This window comes from Sturnira hondurensis, unplaced genomic scaffold, assembly GCF_014824575.4.
Source record: "Sturnira hondurensis isolate 20B ecotype Veracruz unplaced genomic scaffold, ASM1482457v3 Scaffold0022707, whole genome shotgun sequence".
NCBI classification, from domain to species: Eukaryota; Metazoa; Chordata; class Mammalia; order Chiroptera; family Phyllostomidae; genus Sturnira; species Sturnira hondurensis.
In genome coordinates, this window is record NW_028095338.1 from 1506745 (window position 1) to 1527835 (window position 21091).

The 21091-nt window shown below is 39.6% G+C and overlaps 1 protein-coding gene across 2 annotated transcripts in view; it reads right to left on the minus strand.

Annotated features, from left to right (window-relative positions):
• Positions 1-660: 660 nt before the first annotated feature.
• Positions 661-21091, minus strand: part of PPP3CA (protein phosphatase 3 catalytic subunit alpha) — a 306638-nt gene continuing 286207 nt past the window's right edge. The window contains exons 11-14 of one of the 2 annotated variants that reach the window (XM_037036241.1): positions 16240-16324; positions 9425-9522; positions 6417-6446; positions 661-3283 (exon numbers count right to left, since the gene is read on the minus strand). In XM_037036241.1, coding sequence (XP_036892136.1) covers positions 3087-3283; positions 6417-6446; positions 9425-9522; positions 16240-16324 — 410 coding nt within the window. In that variant the 3' untranslated portion in view covers positions 661-3086. The remainder of the gene's footprint in view (positions 3284-6416; positions 6447-9424; positions 9523-16239; positions 16325-21091) is intronic. The other variant, XM_037036242.1, reaches the window with a different exon arrangement.

Consider the following 21091-nt stretch of genomic DNA (forward strand, 5'->3'; position numbering starts at 1 on the left):
GTGGCAAGGAAAGAAATGTTTTAGGACAAGGCCATTCTGGGGCCTCAGACTCACCGTGACGCTTTTGGGGCTGACACCACCAGAGGCCTCTGCTGGAACACTCTGCTCCGGGGCATGCCTCTGTCCCGCCAAGATGTGCCCCCGCCCACCCCACTTAGCTCCTTCCGTCGTACAAGTTCAGTCAGTCTCTGAAGACTTTTCTTTTAAAAATATTTTAAAAGGATATAAGCTGAGAATATTTTATATAAAAAACTTGCTGATACACAGTCAGTGAAATCTAGCTCTTACTCCTTGAAGAGCTGGACAGAAACTCAGCCCTGAGTTTGAAGCCCACGAGAGGCAGGACACCTCGGGGTAAAGGAGGTGGGTAAAGGAGGGCCAGGGTACCAAGGTTGTTTCTGTGTGTGTGTGTGTGTGTGTGTGTGTGTGTGTGTGTGGCGGAAGGTGCACTGGCATAAACCATTCAAGAATTCAACAGTTTCTCCCAAAGTGAAGGAGACAGACCTAATAACGGATCATCTGGCAGTGTTGTACCTTTTGGGAAAATCACTTCATTTCATTTCTACATTGCCTTCTTTGGTAAAATTACTATGGAAAAATATACAGTATTACTTTCCTAATTACTGACCAGAAAGACCAAGCAATACTCACATCAACTGATTATTTTAATGTCAAATGTTTATTTCTATGCCATAGTTGCCTCAGCACAATTTGTAAAAGAAAGGAATCCAAAAAAACAATTTTTTTTTGGTCAGGATATTTTCTCTGCAGATATAAGAAAGTAAATACCTTGGTACTAGGAATTATCATTTCTTTCACATCAGTCTAATAAATTGCATCTAAATTATTTTCCTTGGACGCCATTTTTTTAGGGCAGAAAAATATCCACAAGAAAAAAAGATGTTTGGATTCATTAAAATAAATTTGGGATAGTCTGTGTCAGAGAACATATCTAGAACATCTTTGTTCTGGTACACTACATCACTAATTGTCTTATTTAATATGATAGGCATACTTTATTACATAAAACAGAGTGCACTGAAAATGAACAATGTTAGAAACAAACTGAAATTGGGTGTATTGTAAATCTTCTGGTGATTAGAGATTAGCTGAAGCGCCCGGATACAAACTGTTTATCAATACAAATGCAACTCTCTTCTGTGATGAAAACACACATAGTAGCTCAGTTCTTTTTGCTTTAGCAGATCGGGCATCCAATACAACTGACATACCTGATAACAAGTTTTTTCCACAATATAAAGGAATGCTCTGGTTTCTTAACTGGCTCCCACACTCGAGGGAGCCAGAAGATGGCATTTGCTCTTTAAATATATTTCTTATCTGATCTGAGACACAAATCCACCAAGGTCCTCGCAGCAGAAGCAGACACCACACCTTAGGTCACGAGGCCCTTGGGGCAGCCCGTCAGAGCGACTCTGTGGTGGCGCCTGGAAGACAGCGTGGTGGCTGTGCACAGCAATCCCTTCAGCAGACTCAGTGAAAGGGTGAGAGTTCTGTAAGTTCATGCACATTTTATTGAGTAGTAATATAAAATGCTGTTTCTTTTTCATTGTTACAAGTGCATGCTTTGATTGCCAACATTTCAGAAGTCAAATTACAAAGGCAAGGCTTTAGGCTCTAGTGAATTACTTGGGCACTTATACAATTGTTAAAAAATATGAATGGATTTTTGTTGTTGTTTTCAGAATGAACCAGTTGTAACCCGTAACTGATATACAAAGGGAAAAAAGTGAAAAAAGTATGTCGTTTGTGGCACATGACAGAACAGAACAAAATAACTAAACCATTATGACATTAACAGTTACCATGCATTTAGAGTTTCACATGTAACTACAAACTTATTTAAATTTCACAAGGTTGCTAAACATGCTAACCATCTATATGTGCACTGACAAGCTTATGTTAAAAACTTTTAAGAATACTCTCCCCTTTAGATTTTTTCAAAGCTTTTTTGATTACAAAATTTCAAAGGCATTAAGCATTTTAGAGAATATAAAGTACGCCAGTATACATACATTTCCAGTATATGTCAGACCACTAAGCGCATTACAGTCCCATACAGGCCGATACAGCCATTTTTTTTTCTTAAAAAACATGCATAGGCAGATTTTTTTTTTTACAGAATATAGATGCTTTATCACTGTACTTAATATGGTGTCTTGTTCACTATACTTAAAATGCACCACTCATAAATATTTAATTCAGCAAGCCACAACCAAGACTTGATTTATCAACAAAACCCCTAAATATAAACAGCAAAAAAAAGAGATAGATGTGATAATTCCAGTTTTTTAAAACTTAAAGAAAAGAAACGAAAAGATATTCACTGCTAAATTAATAAGTGTTATACTGAAAGAAGGGCATTCAAGCACACTAAAGAAACCTGAGGTAAGCATAATCTGTACAAAATTAAACTGTCTTTTTTGGCATTTTAACAAATTTGCAACATTCTTTTTTTTTTCTTTTTCTATTTTTTTAAGTCTGCCTAATTCATTTTATAGCCATTATCTGACAAGAGTAGCAAAACATTATCAATAAATAGTCCTTATTTAGTTTGTACATCATTTTGTTAAAAATGTTTGATGTCATTCATTTTTAGTGCTGCAACTGTAAACGTACAATAGAGTAAGAAATTAGACAAAGTTTTCTTGTCCAGTAACATAATAAAAGACCTTCCATGAACCTATCTGGGAGTCCCCAACGTGGTAGGAAAACATTGTTCATTCCCTAACACTGCAGTATGAACTAGCGTTAGCTTTCTTTTTAAATTTGTTTTTCCTGTATTTTTAAAAGGCATACCCCAAAGACGTGTTTAATCACCGCCCTCACCAAAACACAGTTCATTTTCTCTCCGCCTTTTTCAATGATAGTGTAAACTGAATCCAACTGCTGGCCCCCACAGCAAATAAGCTACCTTCAGAGGCAAGAACATACAACTGCCGATAATATGCAGCAACCCACCATGCCCTGCAGCTGCAGCTCAAAAAAAATAATAATAAAATAAAATAAAAAAAGAAAGAGAGAAAGAAAAGAAAGACAAAAGGAAAAGAGTGAACAAGAAGCGGTCACTGAATGTTGCTGCTGTTACTGCCATTGCTGTCCGTGCCGTTAGTCTCTGAGGCAAGAGCCTTGTTGATGGAGTTGAGGTTGGCATCAGAGGGCAGGGCGTCTCTGCGAGGCGGCATCCTCTCGTTAATTCGGTCTAAGCCCTTGGCCTCCTCGAAGCTGGTGATCTTATGTTGTGGTGAAAATCCTTTGATAGCTAAACACAAAATCATTAAAAAAAAGAAACTTTGGGTTAGCCGGAGGAAGACAAAGGGCACAGCTGCTGCACCAGGGAGTGAGAGATTCTGCAGTGAGAGAGGGGATCCTTTAGCAGGGAACAAGTGACGGGACCTGAGCACAACACAACACACTGCTTACCACACCCGAGGAGAACCGAAAGGGTTCAAAACCGCCAATGTCTCTTGCCAACCAAAATGTCCTCTTCAAGTTAGTAAGACGGTACACACTTCTGTTGCCTTCAGGAAAGCTTAGATCAACAAAATCCGAGGTGCGTATGAAAAGAGGAAAGTTGCTACCAGGGACAGGTCTCCAGACCCAGAACAGCATCGACTGGCCACGTCATTAACTGGATTACAGCACCAAACACCCTGATTTAGACAGACTGGAATATAACCCTTGTACTATTCCATTCTGCTAGACATGGCAAATTCAGTAGAATCGCTGAGGCAGTTATACCTGAAATTCCGGTATAAAGCTTAGAGCAGAAGCTAAAAGGAGATAAAAGGAATTAACCTGGGGCATTTCCATGCCATCTCAGAATCCCAGAAAGACTTCCCTGACAAACAGCTCCAAAATGGCATGAACGCAATAAAATTAAAAGCCCCCACTTCTACACTCAACGTTGGGAGCACGTAGAGTGGGTGACAAGGGGAGGGAATCTCAGAAAAATCAAGATCAGGTCACTGATCTTGGGTAGGAAACTTCCTCTGCTCTTCAGCAGAGAACAGGCCAAACTGATGTTCATATGGCATCCATTTTTGCCTAAATCACAGAAAAGCGTCCTTGGTAGACCAATGTAGACATAAGTGATGATCCAAGAATAACACTGAGGAAATGCCTTTCACAATTTTAGCAAAGGAATGGTAGCAAAGAAGCTACCTTCAGAGGCAAGAACATACAATTGGCTTGGCCCTATTCAATGAAAACATGAAGTCTCAAAGGGGGAGCGTTTGTTATTTGTTTTTTGTTTTTTAACTTCACAGTTAAAAAGGAAGCACACCTTTAATGTGCTCCAGAGATAGATTAGTCATTTGTTCAAGAAACTCAATGAGTTCATCAGTGAGCACACCAATAGGTAAGCTGAAGTAAAGTCCGTAAATGGGGAACCAATGACATCAGTTTGCTTTACTCCCCGTGAAGTGCAAGCCAGATATTGAGGGGCCAATCACCAATGCTGAACGGGGCTGTGTCTCCACAGCAGGTTAAGGCCAAGTTTTACGGTACCTTTATCCTTCCCACCTTATCTGGGAAAAAAAGGAAAGCTGTTTCAATCGGAAACTTTGCCAGCCACTCTTACACAAATGTGCCGTGCCTTTGATTAGTATGGGTGAGATTCTTAAATATATGTACAGTTGCTTCTAAACTTATTAAATGATGAGAAATAGCATGTTTTCCCCTCTGCATTTTAAAGGTTAGCATCATGGTGATTAGTCAACTATGAGAGGAACGAGATGGGGAAATGGGGAAAGACCAAGGCCCAAAGCAAAGCTTCTTAATTCTTCTCTAATTGAGTAATAAATTGCAAAATAATAGAGCTGTCTCATGAGCACCCACCCTGAAAACTAAGTTATTTTGAGGGACAAAACGATTGTACAAAGTGGTCCTCTGTTCCTTTTTTTCTAAGCTACTATGAATACCATCTCATCAGAATTAATACATATAAAAAGTTCATCATCATGGTAATTTAAGGAGTTACTTTATTAAATTTCAGTGATAAAAGTGGAATCTCTGCGTTTTAAAAGCCAATAAGATGGGAGCATAGAAGTGAAAAACTCTAGTGGAACAACGGACGTGTTCGGAATGGGGCTCCATTTCTAATCACCTTTGTCTACCCAGTATGGAAGAACGTGCTCTGCTGTAGTTGCTGGTCAGACAATGGGTATTAGCAGTTTACATTGGTAGTATACTTCACACAACACAGAGTCACAGAAACCACAGAAAACAGCCAAACTACCAACAAGAATGCACACTGCAGATTAGAATTTGCCAAGAGGAATAGAGAATTCCCACATAAATAGCAGTTTATTCACCGCTATTTAGGAAGCAGTTGTATTTTCTCTTACAGTTGCTATCATTTCCCCTACCGCATCCAAATCATGTACAAATTAAAGAGTCTAAAGTGGCACTTTTTAACATCACGCCAAAGGACTGTATGCACACAATTTGGGGGAAAAGAAAAAGTGGTCTTGCAAGAACAAAATACAACTGAAGAATTTTGTTTTAAAGGGGAACATCAAATTATTCTTTTTTACAATTTCCAGAGGGTATGGTATGTATAATATAAAAAAACTATCTGATATGTAGTTCTCGTATAACTATATATTTAAAAAGCACTCATTTCAAAAGTAATTGCTAAGGGGTCAACTCTACCGTCCTTGAGCAGTGCCAGAGAACAGCTGGTGGGAGACAGGTGCAGCACCTAGCAGAGTGCCTGGTGCGAAGCAGACACTCGGGAAACGTAAATCAAATCAGGGATTACTCAGTTACCACCGTGCTTGCTGCCGGCCATGCCCGCGGCCACGTTGCTGGTGCTAACTGCACTACAAATACCAGACGGTAGGAGTTGGATAAGAGGAGTAGAGCTGTGTCTCGCACACAGCTGTCACATGTTGGGATATTGTTCAGAGACGTAAATTAGTGTTGACTAGAACAAAGCATTATTCAAATGAACGGGTTTTTTTCTTCTGAAGACCAGAATTCATAGAGCTATTTTTATTCTCTCCTTTTCAGTGCTGACTGAAAGTGATTTGAGGGAGGGACATGGTTCAGCTCTAAGAATATAGTTTTGTGCATTATTTGTCAAAACAGCTGCCATAACCCCCACCCCACATCATTCAAGATATATAATCCTTTTGTTTTCTGTGATTATCCTAGATTCATTGTGTACAAAAGTCATACATAGCTTTAAGGGAAAAAAAAACAAACAAACAAACCATAAAAGGACATTTTCCCCTTTAAAGCAAGAACATTTTGGTTAATACTGAGCCACAACTGTTAGCCCAACACCCACACACTCTGTACAAGCTACAGCAAAATAAAAAAAAAATGAATACACCCAGCAGAGCCCTTATCTGTTGCAGGTACAACAGAAAGGGGACTGGCCAATTTACCTTCATCAGCCTCAATAGCCTCAACAGTAGCTGAAGAGAAGAAAGGGGGTGTAAAATGAATGAGAAAAATGAGCAGAGGATTTTTAACTCTAAGAACAAATCAATGACGATCAAGGGAGCTAAGAGAATTCATGTTCCTGTGAGTGCTGGATACTGGCGTAGACAACAGAACAGAAAGGCTAAAAAGAAAGGAAAAAAACACCACAAAATGATAAGTTTAATTCGTGAGATGCATACACCTTTGCATGGGTTTTTCTCACTAAACAAACGGCAAAATGATCCTTTAGGGAAATACTCAGAAAAGTTTTCTTTCACTAGGATCAAATTGGTAAGAAACTAGGTCAGTCTAAAATGTGCATGTGACTCACAGAAATTTCAATAAAACCACTGCTATGCTTAGTGATTTATAGTTTTAAAATACCAGAAAAATGGTAGAACTCGAGGCAGTGCCATAATGTCAATGGGGTAATTCACGCTATTTAGTACTAAACAGCCCAGTTTCCTACTTCATGAAAAGCTGAGGGTGGGGGCAAAGAAGGGCCATTAGAGGAAGAATTAAATCACCATGTCTTCGGATGAAAACGCACGTGACTCTGTACAGACCAACACCCAGAACGATCACAGTGGTGAGCGGACAAGAGAAAGGAAAGGCTATGATGCAGTCTGGACTTCTTTTATCAGGCAATCAGATTTGAATTCAGTGTTTCTTATTGAAATATCATTTCTGGGAATAAAATTCTTAAAAAGTTACAATCAAGTGGTCACATGCTAATAGCAGCAATAATTCTATCGGCATTTTAAAGAAAAGGCAGCCTAAATACTGTAACATCAGGATACTTCAGAGGTAAAACTTAAAAAACCCGTTGCTTTATCAGCAACTTTTATAATAAAGTGAGGATCTCTATTCTCTCACTGTACAGGTGTGTGAACCTGTGTTACAATGGTAGTTGATATTTTCCTAATTAAGTGCTAAAGTGCAAAACTTCTCAATGATCACTTCTAAAACATTCCTATTAAAATTCTACCTTTTTACTTTAACATGCACATTTCTTATAACTTAAGGTTTTAAAACTAGGGCAACTGCCAAAGTGCACCACAATTTACTTACAGTGCATTCTGAAGTCCGCCATGGACAGTACATCGTAAAACTCTAAGTAGTTTCTCTATTTAGACAACTGAAGAGTGTCAGACAACGGATTTTGAAACTGTATTAATATATATGCTTTAAAATATACACCGAGTTTTGCAAATCCTTAGGACTAATGAGGTTCCAGTTCTCATGTTCACTGTGTGTGTGTTTGACACAGAATAATGCAAACAATGGATTTTAAAATAAAGTTAACAGAAAAGGAAACTGAATAATGTAAGTTATAATACCAGTGAAAATTTCAAAAAAACCCCAAAAGATTATAACAACTTAAATAACTTAAGTTTAAAAGTAAAGCAAAATACATAAAACCACACCAGCACCGACATATCAGAAACATGTACTGCCCATTATTAAATGTATTCTCCTAGAACAGGTGCGGCCATAGCTTCTGATAACACACCTGCAGCACCTGAAAACGTGCTTATCAAAAACTACGCAGGTTTCAGTCACTTAGGAAGCTGTGCATTTTGTGCATTTAAGTGATCCATTTATGCTAATGTTGTAGAGAGCACGTTTACTGTAGTGGGAAGAATTCTGTGTTTTTTTTTAAAAAGGTTATTAAATCATTCTTTAGCTATAAAAAGGGACTTTGCTTTAATATTATACATTTTCCTTCCATCATTTAGAAAATTCTCTTTTGTGGAAACTTAAAGATAGTGATTTTGGAATAAATTCACATAAAAATAAAGAAAACTAGAATGATTCTGCTAGATGCAGTTATTTAGTAGTACCATATACATCAAGTTGAATATTACTGTCTACGTAGGTGTATCTAAATAATGTAACTGTAAGAACACCTGAACCTTCTCAATTGAGATAGGGATAGGAAAAAAAAAAAACACAAAACAGACTTAGGGAAAGATATAGTAAAATAAGAAAGAGGCTGAGATTATTTTCAAAATGTTATAGTGTATTTTTGTTTTCATTCTTTCCTGTTAAATTCTAATTTAATAGCAACATTTCCATAAAGTATTATTAAAATTGGACTCTAATTAATGATATTAGTTAAAATAGCTAACAGAACAAAAGTAACAGAAGTAAAACAGTATATAGTACTGTACATAGTACTGTACCATCTAATAGGGTAGACATTAGCCACAAGTGACTATTTAAGTCAAATTACTAAAAATTAGATAAAACACCGAGTTTCTCAGGTGTATCGGCTGTATTTCAAGTGGTCGAAACCCTATGGTGCCAGTGGCTTCTGTACAGATACAGGAGTTTCCATCATCAGGAAAGTTTTACTGGAAAGCACGCATCCAGAAAGCTACAGATTTCAATACAAAATCTTTGGCTTAAAGGAAGTGTTTTTCTTTTTTTGCAGAAGTAAAAACATGGTTTTACTCTGTTTTAGGAGTATAAATCAAAGAAAAGACATACATGACATGTATTTCCATTCAAGTGGATAATGAAATTATCCTTTTTATATTCTTCCTCCATTTTCCACGGAAATCTAGACTGAGGGATATATATATATGTCTGTATGTGTATATCTGTGGTGTGTTTCATCCATCGAATAGATAACCAGAACATTTAGTAAAATGTAACTAAAAGTTTGTTTAGCAACTGATCCACTGGAAGTAGCCAAACCTATTGGGCACCTAGACAGTCTAAATGAACTGTCCTGCAGCGAGCCTGTGCTTTGGTTAACACGTGAATGAGGGGGTGCGGGGTGGGGTCGAGACTCCATTCAGGCCACCGAGGGAGCCGCTGTGTTGGACAGGGCTGGTCAAGTGGATGTGGGCTTTGAGCCCTTCTTTGAGCAGTGACTAAGACAGAGCTTAAATGAATGGAAGTCAAGGCTGGAACAATGCAGCTGAGATGCCCCCAGCACGGCCAGAGCAAGGGGCCTGCTTACCGCTTTGCAGGGTCTGCTTCCCTCCAGAGAGCACTCCGCTGGGGAGCATGCCCGTGGGCGTCAGGCCTTTCAGCGTCAGCACACTCTCACTCTCTTCTCTGAAAAGGCACAAAGGCACAAAGGGGGCGGGCATTAACTCTTACTTTCTTCTAAGAAAAAGAAAAGTCTTAAAGGAAAAAATGCATATGACAACTCATATTTACACATATGTTGGCTCTGTAGATTTTTTAAAAGTTAAAACATTTTTTATACATTCATATCGAATTATGTTATGTGAAGGGTGTGGCTGATTAGTTGACAACTACGCATTGTGATGGTTCAGTCTGTTTTGAGTAAAGGAGAGACAGACAACAGTTCTGATTTAGTAGGCAGGCATCACAATACACAGTCCGGCTGGGCAGTCTCCGTGCTCCCACGCGTATGTGGCGCATGAGCCAGGCGGAGTGTTGACGCAACTGTTTCAGGAAGGCTTGGGAAAAAATCGGTGAAGCTGATGTGATTGGGAGAGAAAACCAGAGAGTATGTGGGAGATAAAAAAAGTAAATAAAATCCATCTATGGATTAGGAAGCTAGGAGTTACATTCAAGAGGTTGAGGACTTTTGACATTACATGATAAACATGCAAAATAACAGCAACTAGCCAATAATGAAACTGATAAAATTTCCCAGCTTTCCTTGTCTGCTGCCTCTTTCCCCACTGCTCTGCTAATGCAAAAGTATTTTAGTACTCATTATGACAAGTGTTTTATAATCAATTTTATGTACATCATCATTTCAATTCTATGTATTAATCACAGCACAGCATTAATCATACTGATTAAGTAACCATGAAATAGGACTAATCTTACATAACCAAAAGTTTCTATTTTTATATATCTTTTTACAATATGTGCATCTCCCTACTGCACATTTTTATGATGTCTAACATGATCCAAACAGAATTCCTAAACTGCCCCCACACCTGCCTGTTCCATAATCTTTCTTCAATTCCATCCTTGAGTTAAGCTTAAAGATTTACCCTTTCACTCCTTTTACCTCTCGCAAGCCACATCCGCTCAATCGGCAAACCTGAAGGCTCCACCCTGGAAGTACTTGCAGCATCTTTCCACGTCTCACAAGGCTACTCCCTTGTCTCTTTTGAAAACAGCTTCACTGACATAGAACTAACATATCATACAATTGGCTCATTTAAAGTATATGATTCAATCAATGGTTTTAGCATATTCATAGCTGTGAAGCCAGAACACATAGTGAATTTTGGAACATTTTTGTCACTCCAGAAAGAAACCTTTTGTCCATGAGAGGCCACTTGCCATTTCTCTCAGCCATGTATAACCACTCTGCTACTTTCTGTAGGTTTGCTTCTTCTGGATTTCATATGCAAACTTCAGCTCTCAAATGTCTTGGTTCTCAACTAAGATTTTCTCAGAGAAAAATTTCTCGGTTTTCTAACAAAGTTCAGGGCTCAATTCTCTACCTGACAACCCTTCCACGTTGATATCTGTACGATCAGTCACATATCTATCTCTCAGGCAACACAGGAGATTTGGTTTCCTCACAAATTGCTTCTAGAACAGTTACCATCAACAATTGGATTTTTCCACCAGCCTCTTAACTAGTCTCCCTGCTCTATCCTTGTCCTGTTTCGGGCTCCCTCCGCACCCCCGCAGCTGTTCTCAATGTAGCAGTCAGGCTGAGCCATTTAATGTCTGTGCAGATGCTGTCTCTCCTTTTTCAAACTCTCTGATGATTTCTCTTCTCATTATTAGAGTGAAAGTTGTACTATTTGACAAGAGCCTTAAAAAACTAGCTCCATACCCACATCCTCCCATCCTCCTCCATCTTCCAGACTGTAATTCCTACCAGCGTCCACTTCCCCTACCTTTTCTCAGACACGCCAGCTCTTCCCACCTGGGGGCTCTGCACTCCTTTAGTCACACTCCTCCCCTGACATACCTGCATGGCTCCTCCCTCCCTGCCTGCGAGTCTGCTCACGTATGGCTTCTAAGTGAGGACTTCTTTGAGAACACTGTGAAAAATAACATGCACCTACTATGCTCCCTATTTCTCCTTGCCTATTGTTTTTTTATCTGAAAAACTATACAGTGCATTTGTTTCCTTTTTGTTGTTGTTGCACTGCCCACTACTTCCCACCCTGGTTAGAGAAGCTTCGTGTGAGCGGGGGTTTCTGTCTGCTTTGCTCACTGCTGCGTCTACAGGACCCAGACCAGAGCAGCAGCACCTGGTGCAGAGCTAACACTCAAAAACCATCTCCTAAGTGAATGAGTCAAAGGAAGACAGACTAGAGAATGGCAGTATCAATCCACATTTCATATTTCTGTATCCTTCACTGCAGAGTTTACTGAAAAAATATTAGGTTTGAGATGGTCAATTAATCATTGTTCACTTTCATGCAGTTATTTCAACCCCTTTGGGTTTTGCTGTCAAACCGCTACAGGGCACATAAAAAAGAAATGTTCTGAATGCCAACAGGCGGGTTTTCAAAAATGGAGAGCATCTCTAAATAAATGAGTTAGTTTTCAAAATCAAGTTTCCTTATTCCCTTTCCTCTTTTCACTCAACTATTTTTTCCTCCCCGTATTTTCTTTTTATTTTTTTAACCGAAGTATAGTTGACATACAGTATAACAACAGTTTCACATACACAAAGTAATAATTTGATATTTACATATCTTACAAAATAGCACAACAATAAGTCTACTAATTATCTGTCACCATACAAAGTCATTACAATATCATTGGTTATATTCTCTAGGCTACACATTACATTCCCATGACTTACTTTATAAGTCAAAGCTAGTTCCTCTTATTCCCCTTCAACTATTCATCATTAAAATGTATTTCACCTGTTTCTTCCTACTTTTGTTTTTAACTGTTACTTGTACAAAATTTAAAATTAAAGACCTGGCTCACATTACATTCCCACTGGAAAGCACTGTTCTGGAGGGTGCCTGTCTTTTCCTCCTTCCTTCACCTGCTCCCTCTGCAAAAACATCACTTACGCAGCATTTCTAACCCTCATCTTTCTCTGAGGCTCCAGGGCAGAACTTGTGACTAGCTCTACATGAATATTCCTCCAGCATCTCAGAGGACAATGAGCACAATTCAACATACCACAGTTCTCCCCATAAACCCTGTTAGATATTTAAAGGGAGGAATACTTCTTCCTTCTTAGATATCAGCATTATTACCCAATCAATTGCATGGGTCAGTACCTCCGTGGAATAATCTTAGAATATTCCCTCTCCCTCACCACCTCCTGGGTTCATCAGGGTTCTTGTAGCAAAACCCAGAAGCTACTCTGGCTGATTTTACCAGTACAGAGATGTACTAAAAGATATTAGAGAGCTCACAGACCCAGAGAGCTAGACTGGACTGTTCTGAAGGTGGGGAAAGTATCAGCGCTCGTCCACACTGTGGGATCTGCTCTGGGAAAGGCTGCCTCTACTATTTAGAGCCAACACTGGAGCCCATGCTAATCCTGTGTGGTTAACCCCAAAATGCTGCGAAAGAAGCTCTTCTACTGCTGGCCCCCCAGATTCCACACCTGACAGAGGACAACCATCTTTGGTCAGCTGCTTCCTCATGGTGCGCATTTCGAAACAGAAGTCTTATGTGTGTCCATTTGATTGGTGGATCATAGGCAACATGCCCACACCTTACCTGCAAGGGCTGCTGAAAGGCAGGCTTCTGGTTCCCCCAGGACGTTGTGAACGACCAACGTGTAAGGAATGTGTTGGACAGCTATACCTGACAAATTTGTACCACCGTCCACATTCACACATTACATTTACCATCTGCTAGCTTCACAAATTCCTTCTATTTGTCCCTTCCTTTGTATCTTTCCTCCTATTGCCCAGTTTGGCTTGCATTATTTCAAAAGCTTACCAAATGTTCTTCCCAGCACCAGTAAGTCATCATGCTACCTGATCTTCACACAGTCATTCACATGTAATATCTAAACACGGGTCAGAGCATGTCACTCACCTCATGAAGACCATTCCCTAATTCATTTACCACACACACAAAATTAAATGCTTCATTTACCACAGTATTCAGACTATCAGGGATCAGGGACCTCAATGCATTTTCAGCCTCATTTTTTACTGGATTGTTCACTCACCTTCGTGTCTCACTATCCAGCTCTTTCAAATACTTAGAATGCATTGACCCCATCGTTCACTTTCAGATCAGACCCTCATCAGGGCTGCTCACTAATGAAGCCTGGACATACCACTCAGCCTCTCTCAGTTTCAGTTTGCTCATCACTAAGGTCAACCTGACCTTGCAAGTTTGCTTCATAGATTCCTGTCAAGCGCGTATACCATGGGGCACAGCAGCACTTGGCACTTAACAAGGATCTCATAAAACACTGCCCTCAGGACTGTGGGACTGTGTTCTTGGTGATGTCTCAGCTCCAGAAGTGCCTTCACCACAATTCTCTGCGCAGTGGAACCCAGCCTGCCCCGTACAGCACTCCTCCGATGTCGACCCTCGTGAACACTCCTTTCTGGAAACACAAGGGCTCCTTGTTGTCCTCTTCCACAGCAGAGCGTCTCTTTGTGCACTCAGCACACATTTCATTGGCTTTTATTTATTTTCTACATCTTCTGGCATTCCAATTTGTCATCCATTTTACTTAACGTAGTATCGATATATAGTACACATTCAATGTTCAATCCTTACTAAGCTTAACTTACTTTTCTCTGGATATTATCCTCCTGTATTCTACAAATTTACTGAGATGATTTAATTATAGAAAAGCTATAAAATGTAAGTTTTAATTTTCTATTATATGTGAAATCTTAGTCAAATCACTGATTATCATTGGGTTCAAATGGATCATTTCTCAGCTGGGAACGATGTACTAATAGGCAAGGGACTGCAGGGCTTCCAAATTCTAAGACCTACCTATGATTTACAGCATTGTTTCTAACATCTTCATGTGGTTTGAAGGCTAACATAGACAAAAATAATTTTTTTAAAGTTTTCTCTTTGTTTTTTAAACATTTTTAAAGATTTTATTTATTTATTTATCTTTAGAGAGAGGGAGAAAGAAAGGGAGAGAAACATAAATGTGTGGTTGCTTCTCACATGCCCCCTACTGGGGACCTGGCTCACAACCCAGGCATCTACCCAGACTGGGAATGAACCAGCAACCCTTTGGTTCACAGGCCAGCCCTTAATCCACTCCACCACACCAGCCAGGGCCACAAATAATTTTTTTTATATTAAGAAAGGCTTCTCCTTTTCTCCCTTAATGTACTGTCACATGGACATGCTGGAGCTGTTTTTCCTTCTCCTCGTACAGATTTCAGATAGGAAATGAAATAAAGCGTTTATTGGCAAATCTGAGACACAATCAATAAGCAAGTGTTCACGCAGAGGTACCAGCTGAGCTTATGATATTTCTAAAGTCCTTGGCCCCACAGGACATCTAGCCACACATGCCTCCTTGCAGGTCCTCAAAACTGCCAACCCTGTTTTTACCCAAGGGTCTTTGCACTTGCTCTTCCGGGGCCTTGAATGCTCTTAGCCATGGAGGTCCATGAAGGCCGTCCCCACACTGGCTCGAATGCCATTATTCAGAAAGCTCTTTGTTGATCACACACTAACGTGATACCACTTGTTATACCTTTATATTGCTGTCTTTTTGTTTCCCCTCATGGTATAGAATCAATGCTTTCAGTTTTATATTTATTACTGAATGAATGAATAAATGAATCCTAACAGTTCAGTTAAGCTTTAGAGCAAAGGCAGCCTCATTCATTAGGTGGTAGGGAGCAACGCGGCTGTATTTTCAGCTTTAACAAGACTTTTCAAGATCTGGCTGGCTACCAAGGAGCTATTAGTGACTTTGACTTGATGTCTTTGAGAAGGCACGGCACTACTTTTTGTCCTCCTCATGGCTCTCTGCTTGTGGTGTCAAGTCATTCAGTCACTCTTCAGCGACTCTACCAGGAACAGGATAATAGCAAGAGGAGAAGTCAAAAGAGCCAATGTAGCTACTCTATGCAAAACAGTTGAGGCAAAATTAGGTTACAAAATTACGCACTATGTAGATGGCCTATTTCCGAAGATTGTCCTAGCTCCCATTTTTTTATGTGTAATTATGAATTGATTGTGTCCTCCTCACATATAACATGCCCTATTTTCAGTAAATACTTGAAAGTGAAATATTGTTATTTTGTAGTCTCAAAGAACAGATCATTGAATTTAAGTAACCTACAGTTAGTTCTCTTCAAGAAAATATTTATTCTCTAAATCCAGGCTTAAGAATAACATGATTCATGGTCTACTTAAAAAATAACTACTACATGGGAATTGAAACATTAAATAACTATTTTTTCTCTCAATGATTTATTACAATAATACAGATTCACATGATCAAGCTTTATGGCTGATGTTCATTTCCTAGAAATCTGGTGAAATGCACATAATAGAATCATCTTTTACCACAGAGTCAGAGTGAAAAATAAAAAAGATTATGATAGCTTTCCTATTTTACCTCATGTTCAGCCTGCTGCAAAATAAATGGTTTAAACACCCAGCCGCAAAGAGAGGGATAAAAGGCGAAACAGTACATTTAGAGACCTGCTCCACAGAAACAACTTAGTGTATTTCAGTTCAGCTGAAACAGTGAGAAACTAACAGTTCCATCTATAAGACAAAATAATTATGGTAAATCAGGTATCTTCCAGTAAAATACTTAAATTACCAGATTAAAGTATTAAACTGTTTATTAAGTGACACTTAATCAAATTTAAAATAGAAATAGAGGAAAAATGGTCCCACCTGAGCACGGAGAACACTCGGGCCATTTTGCCTATTGCTCGGATCTTGTTCCTTATCACCTCCTTCCGGGCCGCAGCTGTGGCTCCTGCAGTGTCACACAAAAAGGTGACTAGTCAGTGCCTTTGGACAGTACTGTAATTATTTCATAGTTTTTCCATGTAATAGACAGTAGTGAGCAAAACCAGTGTCTTCTCCCTCCTTTAAGGGAATTTATCTGTAAACCAATTAAAAAACCTATGTATCTGGCCTTGATACCTGGACATGGTTCTTGATTTGTCCCTGAAATGCCAACGAACAACTTTGAGATTTCCTTGGGGAAGTGGAAAAAGAGGTAGCCGAAAAGTCACTGAGCAGACAGGGTAGGTTCCTACCCTTGTCTTCTAGTTGAGTTCCCTTCTCTTAGGTTTATACAAAGAGAGTGTGCATTGGCAGGAAAAATAAAGTCAGTCATCAGGGTCTACTCATCTCCTGTCTCCATGACGGGAAGAGTACGTTAGGGAACTGCTTTTTCCAAAGTTCTCCCTAGAAGTGATGAAACTAAGGAGTCTCAACTCATTTTATTCCCTGGAACATTATGTATATTACTTAATGACCATAAAACATTTATCTTTGCGCCTGATACTTTTTCATCTTCTGGTGGGTTCACAAGTTCTAGAGGAAAAAGTGGAAAACTACTAAGTTGGATTTAGTGAGAGATGGTGACACGTGGTTTGTATTTCAGTACTTAGGTAAATAAGTTACACATAGGTCTGTCTGAATGAGTTTTCCCACTTACTACATTTTTCCAAGTGGAAAAAAATCAATCTCTGTAGATTATTGTTATTATAAACATTTTATTGTTTTAATCATTTAAAAAATAATACCATATGATTTTTAGTGAATCTGTTTATTGTTTTCTTAAATTCCCCAGGCATATTTGGAAGAGTGCAGGACATAGTAACGAACCTTTCTTAAGATTTTTATACTCCCAGGTAAAGGGGATTAATTTGTCCTTTTTATGTATACACTATACGGGACTTTGTAGAAAGTGGTAACACAAGCCACAAACAGAAATGCAGCAGATTGGGATCTGAACTTCCTGCCAAGATGGAGGCATAGGTAGATACACTTTGCCTCCTCTCACAACTAAAAGGACAACAAATTTAAAAACAAAAATAACAAGAACTGCCCCAAAATCAAATTGTATGGAAGTCTGACAACCAAGGAGCTAAAGAAGAAACATTCATTCAGACTGGTGGGAGGGGCGGAGAGGACTCGCAGCAAGGTGGCAGCCAGCAGGCGTGGGGGTGGGGGTGGGGCGGCAGTCCCACATTTCCATGCAGATAAACCAGGGGACCTAACTGGGGGGAGAGACAGACCTGGCAACCGAAGGTTCCGTCATGGGGAAATAAAACATCAAAACCTCTGGCTGTAAAAACATGTGGGTCTGAGGCAGCAGGAGAAACTCCCAGCCTCACAGGAGAGTTCATTGGAGAGACCCACAGAGTCCTAGAACGTGCACAAACCCACCCACCTGGGAATCAGCACCAGAAAGGCCCAATTTGCTTGTGGGAAGTGGAGGAAGTGACTGAAAGCTGCCAAGAGCTGAGCAAGCAGGACTGATCCCTCTCGGACCCCTCCCCCACATACAGCGCCACAGCTTATTAACATGGGTGGCCCGACCCTGGTAAATACCTAAGGCTCCACCCTTTACATTGTAATAGGTGCACTAAGATAGAAGAATATGGCCCAAATGAAAGAATAGATCAAAGCTCCAAAAGCAGAACTAAGCAATGATGAGATAGCCAATCTATCAGATGTAGAATTCAAAACACTGGTAATCAGGATACTCACAGAATTAGTTGAGTATGGTCACAAAATAGAGGAAAAAGTGAAGGCTATTCAAAGTGAAATAAAGAAAAATACACAGGGAGCCCTGGCTGGTGTAGCTCAGTGGATTGAGCGCGGGCCTGTGGACCACACAGTTGCAGTTCGATTCCCAGTCAGGGCACATGCCTGGGTTGCAGGCCAGTTCCTGGCAGGGGACTCATGAGAGGCAACCATACATTACTATTTCTCTCTTTCTCTCCTTCCCTTCCTCTCTAAAGATAAATAAATAAAATCTTTAAAAAAATTAAAAAAAAAAAGCAAAATACACAGGGAACCAATAGTGAAGGGAAGAAAACCAGGACTCAAATCAACGATTTGGAGCAGAAGGAAGAAATAAACATTCAACCAGAACAGAATGAAAGAACAATTCAAGAAAATAAGGAGAGGGTTAGGAACCTCTGGGACAATTTTAAACATTCCAACTTCCGAATCATAGGGGTGCCAGGAGGAAAAGAGAAAGAGCAAGAAATTAGAAACATTTGAAAAAATAATGAAGGAGAACTTCTCCAATCTGCCAAAGGAAATAGACTCCCAGGTAGTCCAGGAAGCTCAGAGAGTCCCAAAGAAGTTGGACCCAAGGAAGGACACACCCAGGCATATCATAATTACATTACCCAAGATTAAAGATCAAAAGAGAACCCTAAAAGCAGTAAAAGAAAAGGAGACAGTTACCTAAAAAGGAGTACCCATAAGACTATCATCAGCTGATCTCTCAAAAAAAAAACCTTGCAGGCAAGAAGGGGCTGGAAAGAAGTATTTGAAGTAATGAAAGGCAAAGACCTACATCCAAGATTACTCTATCCAGAAAAACTAACATTTAGAATGGAAGGGCAGATAAAATGTTTCCTGGACAAGGTCAAATTATAGTAGTTCATCATTACCAAGCCCTTATTATATGAAATGTTAAAGGGACTTATCTAAGGAAAGGAAGATCAAAACTACGAACAGTAATATGACAATAAAGTCACAACTATCAACAACTGAACCTAAAAACAGAAACAGAAACAAAAAAAAAGTAAGCAAACAACTAAAACAGGAACAGAATCACAGAAATGGAAGTCACATGGAGTGTGATATCAGTGAGGAGGGGGAGGGAGGGAATGGGGGAAAAGTACAGGGCATAAGAAGCATAAATGGTAGGTACAAAACAAAGAGGGACAGGTTAAGAATAGTATAGAAAATGAAGAAGCAAAAAAACTTATATGTATGACGGACAAGAACTAAGGGGGTGGGGAATGCTGGTGGGAGGGGTGGTACAAGCTGGAGGGGAATAAAGGGGAGAAAAATATTGGAACAACTGTAATAGCATAATCAATAAAATATATTTTTTAAAAAGAAATGCTACAAATAATTCTTTTCATATAATATCAGAAATGTTCCTAACTCAATGAATAGTTTAAGTCACATAATTTGTTCAAAGACTGTAGTCTATAAATGGTAATTGGTATAAATTTCAGTCTTTTCAGCCGTGACAAGAACAAGCTTTCTGACCTTTTTGCAAAAAAGGATTTCTGCTGTTTCTCTTAGAGAGCTTTCAGGAATGTACTTTGGAGTTTTTGCATCGTTTGATAACGGTCAAACAATTAATCACCACTGTAAGATTTCTGTAAGAAAGAAAACTCACACCAACATTTTCACACAGTTTAGAAATGTCTGGAGGAAAGGCCTCTGCCTTTCTCTACCCCAAGAAAATAATGGGCTGCTTTCTTTTCATGGGTGGGTTAATTTGTCAGAGGTGATGCTAATACAGACCCAACTCGCCTGCCCACGGGTGTCCCCCAGGTGTGTACCCATGAGCTGCCTTCCTCTCACCTTCCCTCTGACCTGAAAGCCCTCAAACAGCTTGTATTTTTCCTCATTTCTTTCTCTTTTGTGGCAACCACAACGTGGTAATTATCTCTCAACATGGCTGTTTGGCAGGACTTACTATTTCTGCCAGCTCCTCTGCCTGCAAATGAGTAGAGTAAGTTTAAATCCAAATGGGAAAAAGCCATTCTCCAGTCCAGACTTTCTGATGATCCAGTGAAACCACGGACTCTCCTTCACTATTGGTTCCTAGAATGATACTCTACCAGTGGTATACTGGTAGAGTATACTCTTGCAGTGAATGATACTCTACACTGGAAGTGAAGTGTAGTTGGGTGTAGGATTGCCTGCCTCAAACTCAATCGTGTTTTTAGAAATTTCTATAATGTATGTTTTCTAATTAACATTCTTCATACAATGAGGTCTGTCCTGAAGACCATCTAAATATCTGAAGTTTCTGTGCTTTGATTTTTCTTAATTTATGATGGAGAGACTACTAAAAGACATTAGTTAAAGAGAAAAAAACTGGGACGGAAATTACTCTCCTTGAGGTGTGTTTCCCACATACACATTTTCAGTTAAATGCTGCATTCAGTCTCACATTGTGCTTTACTGCTCCATGTTTAATGCCACCCAGCCTGACGGACCCAGCGCGGCCAGTCACGACGTGCTCAGTGAGGGGCGACATTCTGCCGTCTGCAGCAAGCAGGACAGCCCGATGGTAAAATACGTCCGACAGACACAAAGAACGCAAAGTGTGGGAAAGCTCCAAACATCGTGACTATACATGTACCAGCATAACAAGAAAAGCAGCGAGAAAAATGAGAAGGGGAAAACATAAAATAAAATATATAAATATATAAAATGTGTCAGAAAGATCATCTCCCAGAAAATTTTCAATAAGGGACTTGTAAAAAACATAACCAGAGGGAAGCAAGGCACTAAGTTGGAAGTGAAATGAATTATGTAGAATTGTTCTTCTGAGTTCAGAATTAGCCAATGTTCAGAGAATGCTCAAATAATTATAAAATTTTAAATGTAAAATGAACATTCCGACAGAGCCAGTTTATCATCCCTTATTTTTCTCCACGTCAACGACCCACTAGAGAGCACACAGCGGATACTTCACTTCCGTCCGCACGGCCGTGGGGCAGCGGCGCTCTGCACTCGGGGAGCG